At 39.8% G+C, this 24,373-nt stretch overlaps 1 protein-coding gene across 2 annotated transcripts in view; it reads right to left on the reverse strand.

The window, feature by feature from the left end:
* LOC115224439 (RNA-binding motif protein, X-linked 2) overlaps positions 1–24,373 on the reverse strand; it is a 55,117-nt gene that overhangs the window by 5,428 nt on the left and 25,316 nt on the right. For both annotated transcript variants that reach the window (XM_036513299.1, XM_029795341.2), the window contains exons 2-4: positions 7,724–7,882; positions 4,743–4,872; positions 1,583–1,772 (exon numbers count right to left, since the gene is read on the reverse strand). In XM_036513299.1, the coding sequence (XP_036369192.1) occupies positions 1,583–1,772; positions 4,743–4,872; positions 7,724–7,882 (479 nt within the window). The remainder of the gene's footprint in view (positions 1–1,582; positions 1,773–4,742; positions 4,873–7,723; positions 7,883–24,373) is intronic.

Here is a 24,373-nt window from a genome sequence, read left to right on the forward strand (position 1 = left end):
ACGTCCCTGTAACTTAGCGGTTCGGCAAAAGAGACCGATAGTATAATACTAGGCTTACAAAAAATAAGTCTTGGGGTCAATTTGCTCAACTAAAGGCGGTGCTCCAGCATGGCCACAGTCAAATGACTGAAACAAGTAAAAGAGTGAAGACTCTTTGTCCATGCCATGTCTAGGTTTTACCGATTGTGAGCAGGACTGGAGTTATCATGTACATGATATTGCATTGATGATATCATTGGTAAATGATACTGGTTAGAATGAAGAAAGAAAGAAAGAAAAAAACCCATTAATTTACTGATATACTTTTACTTGTTTCAGTCATTTGACTGTGGCCATGCTGGAGCACCGACTTTCAGTCGAGCAAATCGACCCCAGGACTTATTCTTCATAAGCCTAGTAACTTATTCTATCGGTCTCTTTTTGCCGAACTGCTAAGTTATGGGGATGCAAACACACCAGCATCGGTTGTCAAGCTATGTTGGGGACAAACACAGACACACACACACACACACATATATATACATATATACGACGGGCTTCTTTCAGTTTCTGTCTACCAAATCCACTCACAAGGCTTTGGTCGGCCCGAGGCTATAGTAGAAGACACTTGCCCAAGATGCCATGCAGTGGGACTGAATCCGGATCCATGTGGTTGGTTAGCAAGCTACTTACCACACAGCCACTCCTACGCCTATGATATCTAGATATTTTATAATTCTGTGTGTGTTGAGAGGCCCCACCTGCTCTAATACTCCCAATTAGCTGAAGGGGCATTTTCCTTTTCCCTTTGCTAGTTACTTGGTGGTCTCATTAGTGTCAGTGGCAGGAAAAAAAAGCTGCAGCTCCCAACACAAACTGTAAAGTGGTTGGCATTAGGAAGGGCATCGTGCTGCAGAAACCATGCCGAACCCGACATTGGAGCTGGGCATGGGTCCTACAACCCACTAGATCCTGCCAAAATGTCTAACCCATGCCAGCATGAAAGACAAACATTGAATGATGATGACGGCATCTTCCCAGACGAAAACTGCAACTTCTGACTTTTCAACTACATACATAGACTAAGTGTGGTGTATTGACAGAACTAGCTTGTATGTATACTCTTTCTCTCTCTCTTTTACTTGTTTCAGTCATTTGACTGTGGCCATGCTGGAGCACTGCCTTTAGTCGAGCAACTCGACCCCGGGACTTATTCTATCGGTCTCCTTTGCCGAACCGCTAAGTGACGGGGACGTAAACACACCAGCATCGGTTGCCAAGCAATTCTAGGGGGACAAACACAGACACACAAACACACACACACACACACATACACATACATATATACGACAGGCTTCTTTCAGTTTCCGTCTACCAAATCCACTCACAAGGCATTGGTCGGCTCGAGGCTATAGCAGAAGACACTTGCCCAAGATGCCACGCAGTGGGACTGAACCCGGAACCATGTGGTTGGTTAGCAAGCCACTTACCACACAGCCACTCCTGCGCCTATGTGTATATATATCTATATGAGTGTACACTGAAGTGATCTGCTTTCTGTAGGTGTAGGTGTGTAGTTTAGAATCATTTCAATCTGTTTTACCTTTCTTTGTTCTTTTTGGCGGAGAGGGAGGGGAATCTTTGACTTCTCCTTCTTCTGAAGACGAGGAGTCTTGAATTTTAGGAGCACAACCTTCAATCCGTAATTTCTTCACAGTGTTACTCTCTTCCCCGGTATCTTTTGGTTGTCGGTAATTTTCAACATGGTCTACCCGTATTGTGCGATTTAGTATCTACAATATATGGAAAAAAAGAAAGAAAAGGACTTGAAAAAAAAAACAAAACAACAAAAAAGCAAAAAAGATTTTCAACATTTTATGAGAAGATTTAACCTTTTAGCATTAAAATCAGCCATGTCTGGCCCAAATATTCTACTGGTTTTATGTCCAAACTATCTTGATCAGGCTTATCATACCTAACTTACAATCTCATTCTAAAAATAAAACAATCACATCATTGAACTCTCAAAGCTACAAGATAATGCTTGATTAATTCAAAACAAGATAAACCTCTGTCCTTGGCCTTTGTTGACTTGGAGAAAGCCTTTGACAGGGTCCCCTGATCCCTTATCTGGTGGTCAATGTTGAAACTAGGAATAGACGAGTGGTTGGTGAGAGCTGTACAAGCTTCATACAGGGTTGCTACCCATAAGGCGAGGGTTGATAATGTGTACGGTGAAGAATTCAGGGTACAAGTAGGAGTTCACTAAGGATCGGTGCTCAGGCCCCCCATGTTCGTCATAGTCCTCCAGGCAATAACAGAGGAATTCAAGACCCTTGAGAACTCCTCTATGACGATGACCTTGCTCTTATAGCTAATCACTAGAGAGGTTCCAGATATGGAAGCAAGGGTTAGAATCAAAGGGCCTTAGAGTTAATGTAGCAAAAACCAAAGTCTTAGTAAGTAGGAAGGCAGACAAATCACAAATCCCTTCAGGTAGATGGTCTTGCTCAATCTGTAGAAAAAGTGTAGATAGAAACTCCATAAGATGCACCCAGTATAAGCTTTGGACACATAAGAGGTGCAGCAATATCAGAGGAAGGTTAACAGGGAAACTAGCTTTTGCATGTGGAAGATGCACAGGTACAATAAACACTGAAAATTTGTAGAAACTAGACTCCATCAATTGCAAGGGGATCAAGCTAGAGGTAGTAGATAGTTTCTGTTAGCTAGGTGACCAAGTTAGAGGTGGAGGTGGATGCTCGGAAAGCGTAGCTGTGAGAGTAAGATTAGGATGGGCAAAATTCAGAGAGCTCCTACCCCTGCTGGTAACAAAAGGCCTCTCTCTCTCAGAGAGAAAAGCAGATTTTTTTATGCCTGTATGCGAACAGCTATATTGCATGGCAGTGAAACAGGGGCTGTGACAGCCGAGGATATGCATAGGCTTGAGGCCAGTATGCTTCACTGGATGTGCAATGTCAGTGTGCATGTTTGACAGAGTTTAAGCATCTTGAGAGAAAAGTTAGGCATAAGAGGAATCAGCTGTGGTGTGCAAGAGAGATGACAGCGCTGGTATGGTCATGTGATGCATATGGACGAGGACAGCTGTGTAAATAAGTGCTGATCTCTAACTGTGGAGGGAACCTGTGGTAGAGGTAGACCCAGGAAGACATAGAAAGGGGTGATGAAACATGATCTTCGAACTTTGAACCTCACAGAAAAAAATGACTAGTGACCGAGATCTTTTGCGATGTGCTGTGTTTGAGAGGACCCATCAAACCAAGTGCACCCCTGCTGGTGGCATGTAAAGAACACCTTTTGAGCGTTGGGCCTCATGGCGGAAATGATGGAGACCATTAGCACTATATCATGCTTGAGAAAAAAAACCATCAAGCCAAGCAAAATCAGTCGTCATTGATTGGTTGAAATTGCCGAAATGCAAGAAATTAAACAACAAATATCTTACAAACTACGGAATTTTCTCAAGAAAGCCAAGAGAAAAAGATGTTTTATACACATTCTACCAGTATACGAAGTTTAAAATTTTTTAGTTACAAAGAAATTATTTTTTAAATCTGCCGGTCAAAGCGAAAAGATCTGAATTTATTTTGCCATCCAACACTGGTCCATATAAACACCCATCCACAGTTTCCTTCCACTAAATTCTATTCACTGGACATTGGTCAACCTGCAGCATAGAGGTTTTTTTGCTGGCTTGTACACTGTAGTGTTTTTTAATCTCAGTCAGATCTGATTTAAGAGCCTATGATTAAATACGCTCCCACCATGACCATCTTGACTGTTTTTCTTTTTAGATACAGTGTATCTACAGCAACATTATCCAAGGTTTCTATTTCTTTCGAAAATGATAGGCAGAGAGCAGTATGAGAGAGATTTAGTTGCTATTTCTAACAGGGCAAAGGGACCATGTGTGCAGGCAAAATGGCTTAGTGGTTAGAGTGTTAGACTCATGATCGTAAGATTGTGGTTTTGATTCCTGGACCAGGCAACGCATTGTATTCTTGAGCAAGACACTTCATTTCATGCTGCTCCAGTTCACTCAGCCGTTAAAAATGATTAATCCTGCAATGGACAGATGCCCCGTCCAGGGAGGAATATATACACCAGAGAAACCGGCCCTATGATCCTTACGGAGTAATGTGGATTAATCAAGGGACCACGTGGTGATAATTTCACTGGTTTGTGCTAATATTTGACAAAATCACATCATCATCATCATTGTTCGACCGTGGTCGAGACAATGGAATTTACCATGCTACGCCAGACTTCACGGTCCATCATGGCATTACGGAGGTCCTGTTGCTGGATGCCTGTATCCCTGGAGATTACATCAGGGTAGGAGAGTGTGCGCCCTCTGGTATTGCGAGTAGATGGCTTCCAGAGGAGAAGAGTAGAGATTACCTCTTTTTCAGCTCTACAACAGTGTCCAGCAAACAGGACTCTCCTACCTTTCACAAGAGATGACACAGGTGGTAGTTTCCCATATATTTGCATTTTGGTTGGATGGCGCTTCCACGAGAGATTTTGAGCTCTCATAAGGAGGCGAGTGTAGGTTCCATCTAACCGCCTCTCAAGCTTCTTTGATAACGTCCAGGTTTTTGAGCCATATAGTAGAATTGTTTCAACTGTGGCTTTGAAGATTTCAAGTTTGAAGTCTCTACTTAGATTTGATGACCAGATCTTATGCATGTCATTACAGGCTGACCAGGCCATACCCTTTCTAGTCAGAGTAGTTCACTTACCTTTATACTGTTAAGGTTGTCAACAGCCAGAACTGTACTTCTTTGGTCTTCATAGCAGAGAAAGCCATAGCCCAATGACTGACCAGTTTTCTTATCCCGAACCAGGTTAATGTTCACAACTTCACCATATCTAAAATTAGACATCAATGTAATAATAAGGAATAATAAATCAGGGAATTTGTGTTGACCAAGTGATTACCTGTTATGTTATAAACTCACACATTTCCATTTTCTTGGTTCTAGAATAGGTGCAGGAGTGGTTGTGTGGTAAGTAGCTTGCTTACCAACCACATGGTTCCGTTCTACCATAGCCTCGGGCCAACCAAAGCCTTGTGAGTGGATTTGGTAGATGGAAACTGAAAGAAGCCCGTCGTATATATGCATGTATATATATTTATGTGTATGTGTGTGTATATGTTTGTGTGTCTGTGTTTGTACCCCCAACATTGCTTGACAACCAATGCTGGAGTGTTTATGGTTTATGTCCCCGTATCTTAGCGGTTCAGCAAGAGGCACCGATAGAATAAGTACTAGGCTTCCAAAGAATAAGTCCTGGGGTCGATTTGCTCGACTAAAGGCAGTGCTCCAGCATGGCAACAGTCAAATGACTGAAACAAGTAAAGGAGAGTAATACAAAACTTCATGAATATTATCATCAGTTAACCCTTTCGTTACTGTATTTATTTTGAGATGCTCTCTGTTTCTTTCAATTACTTTAAATATAACAAAGAATTTAGCAAAATAACTTAGTTATCATTAAGCTAGTGTTAGGAACATAAATTGTGACTAAGGTTTGGTGGAAGATTTTAATTCAAAACTTATGAAAACAAGACATTTGTACTAGAGGTATAGAGGTGGTTTCAGCCGGGTTGCTTTCCATGCTGGTATGGGTTGGACGGTTTGACACGGAACTGCCCAGATTCCAATTGTCTGTTGTGGCATGGTTTCTATGGATGGATGCCCTTCCTAATGCCAACCACTTAACAGAGTGTGCTGGGTGCTTTTTATGTGTCACATTAATATTTAAACTGAAACATTACCGCTTAATTTTACATGCAAGAACCCATTAACCCTTTTGATACCAACCCACCTCGAAACTCCGATTCTCAGATGCAAAATTCCTGATCTAACCCTTTAGCACTCAGGTTACTCTGTCAAATGTAATGCTTATTTATTCCCATTACATTATTCCATATCTTGAAGAGTTTGATGGATGTGATTGCTTATTATTAGAAAGACATTCAAGGGTGAGTATGAGAGGCCAGATCTGGTCAGTTTGAACATAAAACTGGCAGGTTTAAAGTCGTCTGACCAACCAGGAACCAGTGGAGGTAGTTTCTTTCATGGTTTTGTCAGATGCTGCTGCTGATGCATTTGATCACTTAGGAGGGCTTCCAGGGAGGAACTTATTTTTAGATGGAGACTGGCTTCTGTGCCGGTGGCACATAAAAAGCACCATCCGAACGTGGCCGATGCCAGCGCCGCCTTGGCTGGCTTCCGTGCCTGTGGCACGTTAAAAGCACCAACCGATTGTGGCCGATGCCAGACTCCCTTGGCACATAAAAAGCACCCACTACACTCGCGGAGTGGTTGGCGTTAGGAAGGGCATCCAGCTGTAGAAACACCGCCAGATCAGACTGGAGCCTGGTGCAGCCCCTGGCTTCCCAGACCCCGGTTGAACCGTCCAACCCGTGCTAGCGCAGAAAACGGATGTTAAACGATGATGATGATAATGATGATAAAATACAACACTGCTGGTATTTACTTTTTACAGTCTCCTCTGCAAAGAACTGCTATCAAATTAAGATGTATTTGTAAACAACAGAAATATTGTAAACACGGAAGACAATGACAATAACATTGTATAAAATGATTTTTATCCTTGGGTAACAACTGTTATTTCTTATTTGCCTACCCTTATAAAGTATAAAAAATGGTTCATATTTCCTTCAAATTTTGCTTTTGTTACAAATTTTATTCAAACCCCAAAGAATGGCTATGGTGGTCCCTCACTACTCCTGCTCATCATTCAGAGATGCACTTTTTGTCAGCCACCAAGGAACATGCTCAAGTGGTTACGGGTCAAGCAACTGACAAGCAAACCTTTGGTATGGAGCAGAGTATTTGCTATAACGATATTTCTGCTTCAGCAACTCGGTTGCTGAATCTTTGAAATGTAATGGAGAATAGATCAGTTTCAAAACCTTCGTGTCCAGGTCACAAAATACAAAGTTTGAAGGGAATAGTAATCATTTAGGTGCAGGAGTGGCTGTGTGGTAAATAGCTTGCTTACCAATCACATGGTTCTGGGTTCAGTTCCACTGCGTGGCACCTTGGGCAAGTGTCTTCTACTATAGCCTCAGGTCGACCAAAGCCTTGTGAATGGATTTGGTAGATGGAAACTGAAAGAAGCCTGTCATATATATGTATATATATATGTATGTGTGTGTGTATGTTTGTGTGTGTATATGTTTGTGTGTCTGTGTTTGTCCCCCAACATCGCTTGACAACTGATGCTGGTGTGTTTACGCCCCCCGTAACTTAGCGGTTCGGAAAAAGAGACCGACAGAATAAGTACTAGGCTTACAAAGAATAAGTCCCGGTGTCGATTTGCTCGACTAAAGGCGGTGCTCCAGCATGGCCACAGTCAAATGACTGAAACAAGTAAAAGAGTGAAAGAGAGTATTTCCTTTGATTTCTTGATAGAAGCAAATAGAAAATAACATTTACTGACCAAAGACAAAAAAAACTATTACAATTTTATTACACAGTGTTATAAAACTGCCTGCGTCAGTTGTTGACTGCCATGACACTGCATCCTTTAAGGCCCTCATGCTTTCCAAAATCCACCGAAACTACACCTGATTATATATACACTTTAGATGAGTTGTAGTGCACCTGAGCACTGTACACAATTATTATTATTATTATTATTATTATTATCTACACACACACACAAAGAGACCAAACATAAGACTTACTGTGAAAATACGCAGATCACATCTCCTTCCGTCAAATCATAAGGGAGTCCACCAACAAATATCCAGGCACTGTCTTTGTACTGGTCGTGCCAAGATTTTTTGCCGACTAAACCCAATTCCAGTTCCTTTTGACCAAGTTTCTGGATGTTCTTCACATTCCTTTAAAGAAACAAAAATAAGATATATATATAAATATACATATAAGCAAAACGCACCCTGTCCAATGGACGGTGCTGAGTTGTCAAACACTTAAACCAAATTTTTTCAAAACAACTTGTCCGACCGTCCCATAGGCCTCCCCTTTGAGAAACACTGATTTAACCCTTTTGATACCAACCCGGCCAAAACCGCCTCTGGCTCTGTAGTACAAATATCTTGTTTTCATAAGTTTTGAATTAAAATCTTCCACCAAACCTTAGTCACAATTTATGTTCCTAACACTAGATGAATGATAACTAAGTTATTTTTCTAAATTCTTTGTTATATTTAAAATTAATTGAAAGAAACACAGAGCATTTCAAAATAAATACGGTAATGAAAGGGTTAACCTAAATTTGAGACACCAGCAAAAGAAGAAATAAAGATAGACTTTTTTTACTATTCCAAAGAAAAACGATTTTATTCACACAAATATGCAACCGATGAGTTTAAAGCACCAGTAATGGATAAGGCTGTTGACTGGGAGAACACAAACATGGTTTAAACAGTAAGCTTGGCAGGAAAGAAACGTGCCTTTAAGCAGTACATAAACAACAAAAAATGGAAGGTGCAGTTATGTACAGGTTGACGGAAGAAAAGCAGGACAAAAACGGCTTTATCGATCGCATTCTCACCTGAAATCGATTTTTGTAATTTTTTAAAGACTTATACATGCCCTGATACCGTTGGTATCTACATATCAAATTTGATGGAGGATACTCGAGATCGTAGAAGACACACATACAGGCAGACAGAATGGATTTTATATAATAGATATATAGTTACAGGCGTTAGTTAGTTAGTTAATTTGGCTCAAAAGCAAATAGCAAGGCCATGTAGGGGGACATGGAGTTAAGTACAGGGTGGTGTTCGTGTAAAGAGTTCAGGCCACTTGAGGTCAAGGGAGGCTTTGAACAAAGCGGTCGTCGACATCTTCACCATCTCGTCTGGCAGCTTGTTCCACGGATCCGCAACCCGGACAGAGAAAGCTCCTCTCCTTGGATTGAGATGAAATCGTCGCAGGTAGAGCTTTTCGGAATGACCCCGCAGCCGACGCTCTGGAGCAGGAGTGAAGAACAGCTCTTTTGAGAGGTTACACTTTCCGCTTATGATGTTGTGGGCGAGAATGAGATCACCACGGTGGCGGCGTTTTTCTAGAGAATAAAGGTCGAGCGTCCTCAGCCTTTCTTCATAGGACAAATTACAGAAATGACTGTGTGTTCAGAAGTTTGCTTTTCAACCACATGGTTCTGGACTCAGTCCTACTGTGTGGCACCTTGGGTAAGTGTCTTCTACTATAGCTTCAGGCTGACCAAAGCCTTGTCAGTAGATCTGGTAGAGGGAAACTGAAAGTAGCCAGTCGTATATGTATATGTCTTTGTGTCTGTGTTTGTCCAACACCATTACTTGACAACTGGTGTTGGTGTCTCAGGGCTACACTGATACTTTGGCATCACCTCCTTCAAGAGATTTCTTAGTTGATTATATTTATCTCTTCTATTTACGGAACAACTGAATTCACCTTTGCATAAAGCGACATAACACAGTAAGGAAGTTTGTTCAATGATGTGATGATGATACATGTGATGAACCAGATATATATGATGAGCTGTATATATATATATATATATATATATATATATATATATATATATATGAATAAATAAATGGGGTTTAACGCAGGTGTAAATCAAATATTTTTACTTTCGACACATGTTTCGAAAATTCCACTGATACTATTCAAAAGAATAAATGGTATAAACAATGCAATTTTCTCTTCAGGAAAGTGAAAAAAACACGAAGTTTCTACCTTTATAAACAAGGAGTTACAACCTCTTTACTTGTGAGATTTTTGCTACCCTGGTAACTATTTATTTATTTTTTCTGTGTTAATTGTTAACAAGGTAAAAATACACTCATCTATATATATCTATATATATATATCTATATCTGATGAGCTGCTGTTTACCAAAATTCACAATGCATTTGTTTCTAGTTAACCTGAGATTCAGACAGAAGACACTTGCTTAAGATGTGAAGTGTAACCAAACTTGGAAATATGTGGTTAGGGAATTGTACTTTTTAACCACACAGCCCATGCCTGTATAATAATTACAACTAATTAATTAATATAAGAGTGATGTATGTACATGAATAATGTGTTCAAAGAAGTGAGAAGAAAGAGAAACAGGGAATGTAGATGGAGAGAGAGAGAGAGAGAAGGGGGGGGAGAAAGAGTAAGAATGGAGATTCAATATATGACCAACAGATGAGAAAACAATGCTATTTCATTTGCCAATTAGAGAAAATGTCATGTTGACATATTAGTTAATCTTTAGCATGCTTAGGCACATTGTATCACATTGAAAGGGAGAAAACTCACGTGGCGACATGCTGCACCTACAGCATGCTAAAGGTTAACTCATTATTATCATTTCATCGTCTACATTTCCATGCTATCATAGGTCAGATGCAGAGTTGGACTTAATGTATGGGCCAATACAAGCCATTGCTCAGGAGCCCCTTTAACTCAAAGGTTGGAGTTTAAATTTTTTAAAAATATTTATAGCAAAGAAACAAATAATTCGTAATTCTTTTTTACTTGTTTAAATGTTTTTTCATTCAATACAGTTTTATTAAATTCATTAAACACTCTTTTGATTTATTAGGTCATCTTAGAGCTAAAAACCCCATTAAATTTAACTGAGTCCCCCTGAATCCACCAAGGCCATTTTAAGTTTTTGGGGCCACTTCAAACTGTTTGGGATCCCCAGATGAAATGAAGCACTCTTTATTATCTTATGTTTTGAATTAGCAATATCGTAGAGGTCCCACTAGACCTACATCCAGCCCTGGTCAGATTAGAGTACACTGAAGTAGAATTTTCTATAGCTGGATGCTCTTCCAGTCACCAACCACCCCTTATTTTCAATCAGGGTAATAATCTACCTAACAGCTTGGACATGGTTTATGCAGAGAAATGCAAACAGATAACTGTATTAATGAGACCTTATTTACTAAGGTCACACAACATGTCCAGATATGTCGTGACATATGGACATGCTTTTGTAGTTGAGGCCATTGATATGAAATGTATTTAAGATATACATTGGGAAATGTTCATGAATGTCAGCTAATGTTAAAAGGAAAAAGATCACGAATACAAGCAGCTGAAATGGGGTTTCTCCAAAGGACTTTTGGAGTAATGCTACTTCAGAAGGTGCATAACTCAGAGAGAAGGGAGTCTCACCAGATTGAGCTGCTATTTCTCTGCACTGAGAGGCCACAGCTCCAGTTTTTTTACAGACACAGGACTAGAGTGTAGTAGGAAAGAATTGTAAGACAGATTCTTCTCGGTGGATCAAGAAAAAAACTAAGGACAATATCCATAGCCTCAGCTGGTCACATTTGAGAATCAGCAGGAATGTCTAATGACAGTTGCTCCTGATAGGACCCCATGGAGGAGATGCATGACCCTCCCAGGAATAGTGGGCTGAAAAATAGACGGGAAGCAAACTGTGTGATAAGCTACACAACTACATCTGTGCCTAAACAGGAAAATGATGCATCAGCCACGATAAATTTTGTTTTAATCAACTTATTGTTAATAAGATTTTCATTGAGATGCTTGAATATATATACTAGCAGTATAGCCCGGCGTTGCTCGGGTTTGTTTTTTAGTTGCACTTAAAACGGCAGACTTTGATGTCACATTAACAAAGTTTTGACATAGTTTCAATCTTTTTTGAAAAGTAAAAATTTTGCATTGTACAGCTTGTTATTCTCTTTAAGTGAACATTTTTCTGGTTGAAATACACCGAAAAATGGCGAGACAGCAGTAAAAAAATCATAAAAAATAGGGATTTTCATTAAAAAAAAAAGCACTCTTTTGATGTAAATAATTTTTGGTCTTAACATGGTCCGATTTGAAATTTTTCTTCTACGGAATGAAGAGCAAGCCTTCTTCTATCATACTCTCAATATTGGTCAGCTTGCGCCGCAGGGTCTTGGAGGAGATAGTGTTAGTTGAAGGCTACCAAACCTGCCACACACACACACAGATAACTTCAGCTTTATATGTATAGATATATATATATAATAGAGAGTGTGATGGTAAACAGGGAGCCAGAAGCTATCTGAGAAAGTTAATCCTTTTGTGTTCGCATTATTCTACCAAAATTAATCCTTTTTTATCCACATTGCCTTGAACTAATCATGCATTATCTTGTAGCTATGAGATTCTAATGAGGTAGCTGTTAATTTTTAAAATGATATTGTAGGGTTGGTGTGAGAGACCAGATCTGGCCAGTTTGAACATAAAACAGGCAGAATACTTTTGGCTGGATATGGCCGGTTTAAATGCTAAAGGGTTAAATAAAAGGTTTTAGCTCTAACTTTCAGTAATTCATGTGCACAAGAAAGACAGGACATTGAGACATATATAGGTGCAGGTGTGGTTGGGTGATAAAGAGGCTTGCTTCCCAACCACATGGTTCTGGGTTCAATCCCACTGTGGACCTTGGGCAAATGACTTCTACTATAGCCTTGTGAGCAGATTTAATAGATGGAAATCGAAAGAAACCAGTTGTATATATGTGTGTAAATATATATATACACATATATACACACACACATAATATGTATGTATATGTGTGTATGTGTCCGTTTGTCCCCCACCATCACTTAATTGATGTTGGTGTCTTTATGTCACTGTAACTTAGCGGTTTGGCAAAAGAGACTGATAGAATAAGTATCAGTCTTTAACAAAAAAAAAAGTACAAGGTCGATTGGTGTGACTAAAATTCTTCCAGATGGTGCCCCAGCATGGCCACAGTCTAATGACTGAAACAAGTAAAAGACTAGAATGTCTCTGATAATAGTTACGTTGGATCAGGGTTCACTCAGACCTAAACAACAAGAAGATGTGGTTGGAGTAAGAATACAAATAAACATCACTGGTCATCATAAACCGACTTTACAAGAAGCGGGACCATGATTTTAGGTCCACTGTAGTGGTGCCTTGTTGCATTTCTGGACATAGTTTGCCCAGCTATTAGGAAAATGTACCTTATTATATGTGATGTACCACCAACAGAGTTGTCACATTGTTAGATAGCATAAAAAAATTAAAAAATGAGCCCTTTTCAAGCCTAGCCAGGCTCATGGGCCCGGTTTCCCGGATTCTATGGCGTATGTGTTACCCAGGTGGACAGGATGCCAGTCCATGGCAGCGTTACTCATTTTTGTCAGCTGAGTGGACTGGAGCAACGTGAAACGAAGTGTTTTGCTCAAGAACACGTGTCGCCCAGTCCAGGAATCGAAACCACAATCTTACGATCATGATGCTGACAACCTAAACACTAAGCCACACGCCTCCACTGTTAGATAGCATGCTTTGCGATATTTCTTTAGACTCTTAGAGCTTTGAGTTCAAGCCCCACTAAGGTCGACTATCTTTCATCCTTTCAGTGATGGATTAGCAGAATTGTCAGAGCATGATAGAGGATGCTTCATGGTATTTTCCCCGAGTTCAAATCCCACCCCCCTGTCATGAGGGGTGGGATGGGGAGAGGAAAGAACCCCAGCAATATTTTTGTTAGGAGTTGTGATCAACAGGTAACATGAGAACTGGAGAAACGAACAGAAGCATAGTATCCTTGGTTTGATCAGAATACCAGCTGTGACCACCCCCAACAAATCATTAAACTCTTAGTAATGACAGACTTCATCATCATCATCATCGTTTAGCGTCCGCTTTCCATGCTGGCATGGGTTGGACGGTGCAACTGGGGTCTGGGAAGCAAGAAGGCTGCACCAGGCCCAGTCTGATCTGGCAATGATTCTACGGCTGGATGCCCTTCCAAACGCCAACCACTCCATGAGTGTAGAGGGTGCTTTTTACGTGCCACCGGCATGAGTGGATAGCAGAGCTGGTAGAATACCATGCAAAATGCCTTGAGATTTTTATGGGCTGCCCAGGTTTCATAAATAGCCACTGTCAGAAAAAAATACTGCAGTCAATGCTACTGACCATATTCTTGTCAAAGAATCTACGTAAGAAATACTGTTTTACGATTTGGGGTGCTGCTGCTACAAAGCACACAAGCATCAAAATGAAAGCCATCAGACTGAACAGCAAAGATTCCCACAGCAGCACATTGTAGTATCTGGCCCAAAGATGCAACGTCTCCCTTCTCTGCCCTATTTTGTTATTACTACTATGCTTCTGCTCCTCTGAAGTAGCTCATTGCATATCACCTTCATCAGTTTTCTCCTCTTTATGATACCTCTACTATATCTCACGTGGAGGCACACGGCCTAGTGGTTAGAGCAGCGGACTCACAGTCAAGGGATCGCAGGTTTGAATCTCATACCAGGCGATGTGTGTGTTTATGGGTGAAACACCTAAGCTCCACGCGGCTCCGGCTGAAGGTAATGGCGAACTTCTGCTGACTCTTTCACTACAACTTTCTCTCACTCTTTCCTCCTGCATCTTGCAGCCCATCTGCGATGGATCTGGAAACCGGACCTTATGAGCCAGGCATGGCTTGAGAAGGAACAAAAAAAAAAAAACTATATCTCACACTTCAGGGCATGCTACTTATCTCACCCCACCCGTCCTTCAACACCACCAGAGCTTTAACTCTCTGAAATTTATACTCCATTCACATTTTCCCAGTAGACATTCACTTTCAAATGTTCAATTCAACATAAACCAGATTGATTGTTCTCTCTCGTCTCTCAGAAAGCCTACAAAGACTAGAAGAGGGAAGAACCCTTTTGTAGGAAGTAAACACTAAAAGAATAATAACCCCTGTCCCCTCTTATCTGCTTCATGCAATGAAACTGTAGCAAGCTGTCAGCCTTCAAGAAGCTCTTGTGAAACAGGACACAGTTCCTATTTCATCATATGCATAAGATGACATAGATATTTCATGTTATAAATTATTAGGGTAGCTGAATTAATAGGTTAATTTATTTATAATTATATTGCTAATTATAAGTTTTTAACAGGCCTTATCACCGGTTCAGTTCATTTCCCATGTCAAAAGTGTTTGTGCAAATCAGGCAGATTAAATACAACAAAGTATTGGGTCATCCCATAAATAATGCAGTTTTTTTTCAATTGCATGAACCAAAAAGTCAGTGGGGAACAGGATAGACTACTTGCATCAACTTCCTATAAAAGCAGGTAGTAATTTTATCTTGTCCTTATTCTTAGTGTAAGTTTTGAAGAGTGCAGTTCAATTCTAACAGTTATTTTTTCAAAGCTATAGTGGAAGTGAAGGAGCATACTCAGCATATTTTGATTTGTGAGTTCAATAAAGGCAACAATGCAATGGAAAGTGCAAGGAATATTAATTATGGAGTTCAGACAATAAGTGTAAGCAAGTGACAATGGTGGTTTCAGAAATTCTGAGCTAGAAACTACAGCCTAGAAGACAAGCCTCATCCTGGAAGATCTGTAGAGCTTGATGAGGACATCCTGTAAACCCTGGTGGAATAAAAAAAAACACCATGGTAACTGTTGAGGAACTAACAGAGAAGCTTGAATCCGGTCATTCAACCATTCATCAACACCTGCGTGCCATTGGAAAAGTCAGCAAATTGGGTCAATGGGTTCCTCACAAACTTTCCAAGTCTAATTGTGTGCAGAGAGTGAATGTGTGCTCTTCTTTGCTGGTACATCTCATGAATGAACCTCTTTTGGATTGAATAGTGACTGGTGATGAGAAATGGGTTCTCTATAAAAATGTAAAGTGCCAAAGACTGTGGGTAGGGAAAAGGAGAAACACTAGCACTCCAGGCTAAAGAAGATCTTCATCCATATAAGGTGTTATTATCTGTTTGGTGGGATATGAAAGGTTTAGTCCACTTTGAACTTTTAAATCAAAACCAAATGATAACAAATGAGATCTACTGTGAGCAGCTTGAGTGGTTTCATCAGCGCTAGAAGACAAACGACCATCTTTGGTTTCAAATTAAAGGTTTTCTTCCATCAGGATAATGCTTGGTCACATACAGTGAGGATGACATTCCAAAGGCTGGAGCAGTTTGAATGGGAAATGATACCCCACCCACGATATTCACTGGACACTGACCCATCTGATTATCATTTATTCTGCAAAATCATTTGGACTGAAAAATATGAAGTCTGTAGATGAGGTCAGAACAGTACTGGAAGAGTATTTTTTGTTATGGACAAGTGAATTTTGGAAGAGGGGCCTTGCAAGTTTACCAGATACAAGGAAGAGCATTGTAGAAAATGAAGGAGAGTATATTTTAGATTAAAAAAGAACTTTATCTTAATTTTGAAAAATAAAATATGTATTAAAAAAAAATGCATTATTTACAGGACGACCCAATATTTTGTGCAATGCATCAATGTACCTATACACACAAGCCAGCCATCTCTGCTTACTATTCCTGTGAGGACTGTGGGGGGCAGAGTCCTCAGGTACCTTCCTCAACAGAAGTAAATGTCAGCCTTTCCAACTAGATTTCCAAGTGTCACCAACTGAGACTATGGATATTATTCAACCATCTTGTTCTTGGTCTGCCCCATCTTCAAGAATCCATCTTGGGATCGTTTTTTGTGACATTCTAATCACACACACACACAATGGCATCCTGCGTGGTTCCCCATTATCAAATTTCACAAAGTATTGGTTATCCCAGGGTGATAGTGGAAGACACTGTACTTACTACCGTGCAGCGAGATCAAATCAGAAAGCACATAATTGCAAAACAAACATTTATGCACACAGCCATGGCTGTCCCTGACATGAAACTACGAGTCTACCAAGATGTAGCAGAATGGTGATACTAACAGAAACACAAATCAATATATAGATTAACAATAGAGGCATTATTAATACTGAGAGGTAATATTTATCCCCACCTGAATGTGGACGTTAGAAAAACTATACTGCGGTAGATATCATGAGATAAACCCTCACATTAGCTTTTGGTACAAAATGCTCGGTCATTAATATTTTTTAACAAGCTCACCCGGTTAATTGTAACACCAGTGCTTGTTCTGGCACTGTTTTGTTTTATATTATCACTAACAGAGACAGGCTGCTATTTCTAGCGGCTGAGCATTCATCATTGGACAAGAAAGGTTGAAATTGTGATCTGGTGGTCTTGGTACTGGAGATAAATCAATAAAATTAAACAATCTATTTTATACTCAAATATAATTTAAATATATATACTATTAAGTACCTATTATTTCTCTGATATTTAAATCATCATCATCATCATCATTTAGCGTCTGCTTTCCATGCTGGCATGGGTTGGACGGTGCGACTGGGGTCTGGGAAGCCAGAAGGCTGCACCAGGCCCAGTCTGATCTGGCAATGTTTCTACGGCTGGATGCCCTTCCTAACGCCAACCACTCCATGAGTGTAGTGGTTGCTTTTTACGTGCCACCGGCACAGGTGCCAGAGGAGGCTGGCAAACGGCCATGGTTGGATGGTGCTTTTTACGTGCCTACACAAATACACAAAAAGAAATTAACCCTTTCATTACCAACCTGGCTGAAACCGACTCTGGCTGTGAGTACAAATGTTTTGTTTACATAAGTTTTGAATTAAAATATTCCACCAAACCTTAGTCACAATTTATGTTCCTAACACTAGCTGAATGATAACTAAGCTATTTTACTAAATTCTTTGTTATAGTTAAAGTAACTGAAAGAAACACAGAGCATCTCAAAATAAATACGGTAACGAAAGGGTTAATATATATATTAGGAGTGGCTGTATGGTAAGTAGCTTGTTTATGAACCACAAGGTTCCGGGTTCAGTCCCACTGCGTGGCACCTTGGGCAAGTGCCTTCTACTATAGCCTCGGGCCGACCAAAGCCTTGTGAGTGGATTTGATAGACGGAAACTGAAAGAAGCCCGTCGTATATATGTATATATATATATGCGTGTGTGTGTTTGTCCCTCTAGCATTGCTTGACAACCGATGCTGGTGTGTCTATGTCCCCGTTACTTAGCAGTTCGGCAAAATAGACCGATAGAATAAGTACTGGGCTTACAAAAGAATAAGTCCTGGGGTCGAGTTGCTCGACTAAAGGCGGTGCTCCAGCATGGCCGCAGTCAAATGACTGAAACAAGTAAAAGAGTATATTTCCCTGCTTGTGATATAAAACAAAAGTGCAATTTGAACCAAAAACCAGCAAGAGAGTTTCTCTCGTGATATCTACTGCAGTATAGTTTGTTCTAACAGAGCGTTCATGTTTAAGTGGGGATAAGTATAACAAATCAATGACACATTCCTCATCCCTAATTCAATCAAAACAAACTATGTAAATCAATACTCCAACACCACTACACACCTTTCCATTCATACCACTCACTTGACAGCTCTTTGGTCATTCTGTGGGTTTTAAACCCAAACCCAGCCTACAAATCCAAATTAAGGATTTTTGTTTTCCCTGTGGAAGGATTTTCAGTAACGATGGTAATCAAAGGTTTTTAAATGAAAGACATTCAATGATTACAATGACAGATTAAATTGATTTAACCCTTTTAATACCAGCCATCTTATCATCATCATTTTAACATCTGCTCTTCCATGCTTGCATGGATGGAATTTGTTGAGGTGGATTTCTATGGTTGAATGCCCTTCCTGGTGCCAACCTCCACTATTTCTAAAATAATATAATATTTACCCATAACCAGGCGTATTTTCACTGAAGATTGGGAATGAAAAACAGTAGTTGTAGGATAGTAACATTTGTTTATAACCATCATGCGATATCAAGGCAAGGAGACAGTGACACACACAACAGGTTTTTTTTCAATTTCTGTCTACCAAATTAACTCACAGGGCTTGCCCCATAGCCACACTTGCACCATTTAAGGTTATTCATTCTTGGGCTCGTGTTACCAGCCTCCCTGAGAGTACCGTGAGGGGTGCTGAAAAGTTCCTGGCTTTTAGGATATTGTGAAAGGCTTGGTTAGAGGCCCAACCTTCTGAGTTCTTTTACAGGGCTTAGAAAAACTGAAGGAATTTTACAGGGCTTAGAAAAACTTAAGGACTGCTGCAATAAGTGTGTGAATCTGAGAGGGGAAATATGTTGAATAAAGTCATAATTAACTGATTCTCCTACATTTTCTTTTACCCAAACTAGGAACTTTTCAGCACACCCTCATACTAGGCTAAGATTACAACCCACTTGAAACTACATTTAGTTTGATGTTACTAACACACTGCAGACAACTCCTAATCTCATATTAGCAACCTACCCAAGGCTGTCCCTGATGGTATGATACCCAATCTACCAGAGAGAAGCCTTGATCCAGGGTCACCATACCATCTGACACTGTCTTTAGTTCAATATTATCAGCCTGGGTCCCATGTCACTGAACCACTAGAGATGTTCATAGTTCCAAGTTACCAATCCACATTGAAATATTCTTATAAAGTCCCACAACTGAAATATTATTATATAAACAAAGATAGGCATAGGCGTGGCTGTGTGGTAAGAAGTTTGCTTCCCAACAAGGTTCCAGGTTCAGTCTCACTGCGTGACATCTTGGACAAGTGTCTTCTACAGATTTGAGCCAACCAAAACCTTGTGAGTAGAGCTAAGGGCTTCATCATCACCTTATAGTTTCCTCAGTGCTTCTAAAGAGAAATGCAAGTTTACCTGGGAAAATATTTACGTACATGGAAAAGATCACTGTTCTAAATACAAAAATTAAGTATAGCATTTGAAGGATAAAAGCTGCTGCTAGGAATACGTAGATTTTGATAATCTTGTGTATATATATATATGTACAAACACAGGTGCATAATGAACACCTATATAAATGAATATTCATACAGATACATAAAAAATACATAGAACATATATCACTGGAGAACAAGGTTTTGTTGTCTGGTGTTAGCAGCATGTTTCCTAGTAATTTTGGGGTGCTCATTTCAAAAATGAAATCCATTTTCTATCACATGAAGATTTTTCACAAACTCAAATGACCATTTTTTACCATATCTAAGGATAGAATTGGTTAAACCTTTCATTACCAACCCAGCCAAATCCACCTCTGGCTCTGTAGTACAAAGGTCTTGTTTTCTTAAGTTTTGAATTAAAATCTTCCACCAAACCTTAGTCACAATTTATGTTATCAACACTAGCTTAATCGTAACTAAGTTACTTTACTAAATTCTTTATTATATTTAAAATAATTGAAGCAAACACAGAGCATCTCAACATAAATATGTATTTCTTTACTGCCCACAAGGGGCTAAACACAGAACGGACAAACAAGGAAAGACAAACAGATTAAGTCGATTACATCATCCCCTGAGCGTGACAGGTACTTAATTTATCGACCCCGAAAGGATGAAAGGCAAAGTCGACCTCGGCGGAATTTGAAACCAGAACATAACGGCAGACGAAATATTGCTAAGCATTTCGCCCAGCGTGCTAACGTTTCTGCCAGCTCGCCGCCTTAAAATAAATACGGTAATGAAAGGGTTAAATCAAATGCAACTTGATTATGATGTTGAAAACATAGTTTTTCAATGTCATTGAAAGTAAAGTGGAAACAAGTCACATCGACAGAAATGTTCCTTGTACAATTAGATGTCAATAACCATCACATTCCTGTGGCTGCTGACATCATACTCTCTCGTTTACTCTTTTACTTGTTTCAGTCATTTGACTGCAGCCATGCTGGAGCACCGCCTTTAGTCGAGCAAATCGACCCCGGGACTTATTCTTTGTAAGCCCAGTACTTATTCTATCGGTCTCTTTTGCCAAACCGCTAAGTGACGGGGACGTAAACACACCAGCATCGGTTGTCAAGCAATGCTAGGGGGACAAACACAGACACACAAACATATACACACATACATATATATATATACATATAAACGACAGGCTTCTTTCAGTTTCCATCAACCAAATCCACTCACAAGGCATTGGTCGACCCGAGGCTATAGCAGAAGCCACTTGCCCAAGGTGCCACGCAGTGGGACTGAACCCGGAACCATGTGGTTGGTTAGCAAGCTACTTACCACACAGCCACTCCTGTGCCTACATGTCTCATCTTTGTGGAATTTTCCTGCAGATATGCTTATGCTGTGCTTGACTTAGTGTAACCATCATTGCAAACCAGGTGAGTCATGCTTTGTTGAACCTTTAATTACTTCTCATGAAAATTAATATTGTGAAAGCTCCCTTAGTGCTTTAATTGTGAGGCCATGTGGATCAAGGTCACTTTTTGTCAAGCTTTGTCAAAGAGCTGTGTACTCTTTGCCATCACAAATCTGCGTTTGCTCACTTCATAACTCTTTTACTTGTTTCAGTCATTTGACTGCGGCCATGCTGGAGCACCGCATTTAGTTGAGGAAATCGACCCCCAGGACTTAATCTTTTTAAGCCTAGTACTTATTCTATCGGTCTCTTTTGCCGAACCGTTAAGTTACGGGGACATAAACACACCAACATCGGTTGTCAAGCGATGTTGGGGAGACAAACACAGACACACACATACATATATATATGTATATACATATATATGACGGTCTTCTTTCAGTTTCCGTCTACCAAATCCACTCAAAAGGCTTTGGTCGGCCCGAGGCTATAGTAGAAGACACTTGCCCAAGGTGCCACGCAGTGGGACTGAACCCAGAACCATGTGGTTGGTAAGCAAGCTACTTACCACACAGCCACTCCTACACCTATGTTGACAATTCTAAAAAAGATTTTTCCAGGTGACAACTGGCTTGAATACGTTTTGTATTTTAGAAATATGGGTGGTTGTGAGAGAATAAAATGCAAAAACAGCCCCGAAGTCTTCTGCTGTATTTGTGGATGTTACACTTTGCCCAGGCAGCAAAACAAAATCACAGATTTTGTGAAGAAATTTTACCTTGCTTTGGTTCGAAACTGGGTAATTAAGACAGATCCTAAACACCTCATATAGTGTGTAAAACGTGTTGGAACACCGAGACAGTTCTTGTGAGAAAATTAAGGTTGGTGTGGTTGATGAGCTATAGATTAGGTGGATATTGCAGAGTGAGCAGTTTTTGAAGACCATGTTTGGTAGTGAAAAAGAAGCATGGAATGCCTTTGCTGCAGTTGTGTCTTATTTCCTGGGAAACATCATCATCATCATCATTGTTCGACCGTGGTCGAGACAATGGAATTTACCATGCTACGCCAGACTTCACGGTCCATCATAGCATTAGAAAGGTCCTGTTGCTGGATGCCTGTATCCCTGGAGATTACATCAGGGTAGGAGAGTGTGCGCCCTCTGGTATTGCGAGTAGATGGCTTCCAGAGGAGAAGAGTAGAGATTACCTCTTTTTCAGCTCCTGGGAAACAGGAAGTCGTCAAATTATGAAGAACTTGTGCAGACCCTGTTAACCAGTTTTCGAGCACTGAGCTGCAACATGAGTGTAAAAGTGCACTTTCTGCACAGTCATCTGAACCACTCCCCAGAAAATCATAAGGCAATAAGTGATGAGCAAGGAGAAAGATTCCACCGAGACATCGACACCATAGAGACAAGGCATGAAGGTAGGTGGAACACAAACATGATGGCTGACTACTGCTGGTCTCTGTAAAGAGAAAGTTCACTCCTTGTGTAGATGAAGCTCCAGTCTGACACAAATATCTATCTTGAGATATGTGATATAATTGTCAAACAATAAAAAATACTCTCTCTCTTTACTCTTTTACTTGTTTTAGCGTCCGCTTTCCATGCTGGCATGGGTTGGACAGTGCAACTGGGGTCTGGGAAGCCAGAAGGCTGCACCAGGCCCAGTCTGATCTGGCAATGTTTCTACGGCTGGATGCCCTTCCTAACGCCAACCACTCCATGAGTGTAGTGGGTGCTTTTTATGTGCCAGACGAGGCTGGCAAACGGCCACGATCGGATGGTGCTTTTTACGTGCCACTGGCACAGAGATAATATTTTTCATTATTAAATGAATTACTTTATGAAGGTTCTGTCTCTAAATTCTATATACATATAATATATCGTGAAATTTGATTTAGTATTGATAAATTGAGTTTGCTCTCCCTTGTTGCCTTGGAATTTTATATTCCCTACTATTAATAATTATAAATTTTATTTATATACTTTATTATGATTATAGATAACCTGAGAATCTGCATTACTCAGTGTCAAAGATACTCAAGGCGGCTGAGTACTTATTGACAAGTTTCTCCAACTGAATAGGGTGCATGTGTGAGTACGTAGGAAAATTAAATTTTTTAACATCACAATTATCCATTTTCCAGCCTAACTAAGGATAAACTGAAGATCGATCAATCAATATTTTTTATTGATAATTTAGGCATTACATAGTTAAGCTGAAAGTAAGATACAATTATTTCACTTTAATCTCTTATAATTTTTTAATCTTCTAGCATTCAGATTATTGTCAAATGCATTGCTTATTTATTCACACACTTTCTTATAGCTTGTAACTTCAAAATTTTGATGATGTGGTTGTTCATTTCTAGAATGACATTGTAGGTTAGGTGTGAGAGGCTGGATCTGGCTAGTTTGAACATAAAACAGGTAGAATATTTGGGCCAGATATGGCTGGTTTAAATGATAAAGGGTGAATTATTTAAAAAATTATATATAAATGCAAATAAAAAAAAAACAGGAAAAATAACTGAAGTCAAAGGGATGTACACAGTGAATGTATTAGATTGATGCTCAGAGAAGGTTTAAGATAGAAAAAAAAAAGGGGGGTGTGACTTTCTGAGCCTGGCTCTTCATCAGAAAGCGGAAAAGTGGAAAAAGTCTGGAGAGAAGGAAAAGATTAGTCTGAGAAAAGCGTGTGTTGTTACATGGCTGAAAAATAATACACACACATACATACAGAACAAGCTTCCATGAAATTTCCATCTACCAAATTCACTCACAAATCATTGGCCAGTCCAGGGTTCTATAGCAGAAGACATTTGGGCAACTGTCTTCTGCTATAGAAGACACTGGACAGTGAGATTGAACATGAAACCACATGGTTACAAAGCAAACTTCTTAACCACAGAGCCATGCCTATGCCTGTAATTGTTCTATAATTATTTTGCAGGTTTCATACATTGAAATGAATTTATTCTGCTCCATGCATGGTCAGATGGTTTTGATCCATTGTTAAATGGTTGGATAGCTTTTGCAAATTTAAATAGTTCCATGCAACAGAATATCTTTATATATAAAATTGAAGTTGTGTGTGTGAGACTCTGTCTCCTCCGATTTAGATTCCTAACTACTCCCACATTTTGCGGTGCAGTTTAACCAAAAGCGGGTATCATTCATATCGAGCCCTTCTGGGTATTAGTGCGCGTCTACAATGAGTCTACGATTTAAAAAAAAATTTACCATCATTTTTCCGTATTTTTAATGATTTTTGCTCGGGTTATATAAGGGAAGTAACTCTCTAAAAATGCTTATATAGTTATTTCCC

The sequence above is a fragment of the Octopus sinensis genome, linkage group LG25 (assembly GCF_006345805.1).
Source record: "Octopus sinensis linkage group LG25, ASM634580v1, whole genome shotgun sequence".
Lineage (NCBI taxonomy): Eukaryota > Metazoa > Mollusca > Cephalopoda > Octopoda > Octopodidae > Octopus > Octopus sinensis.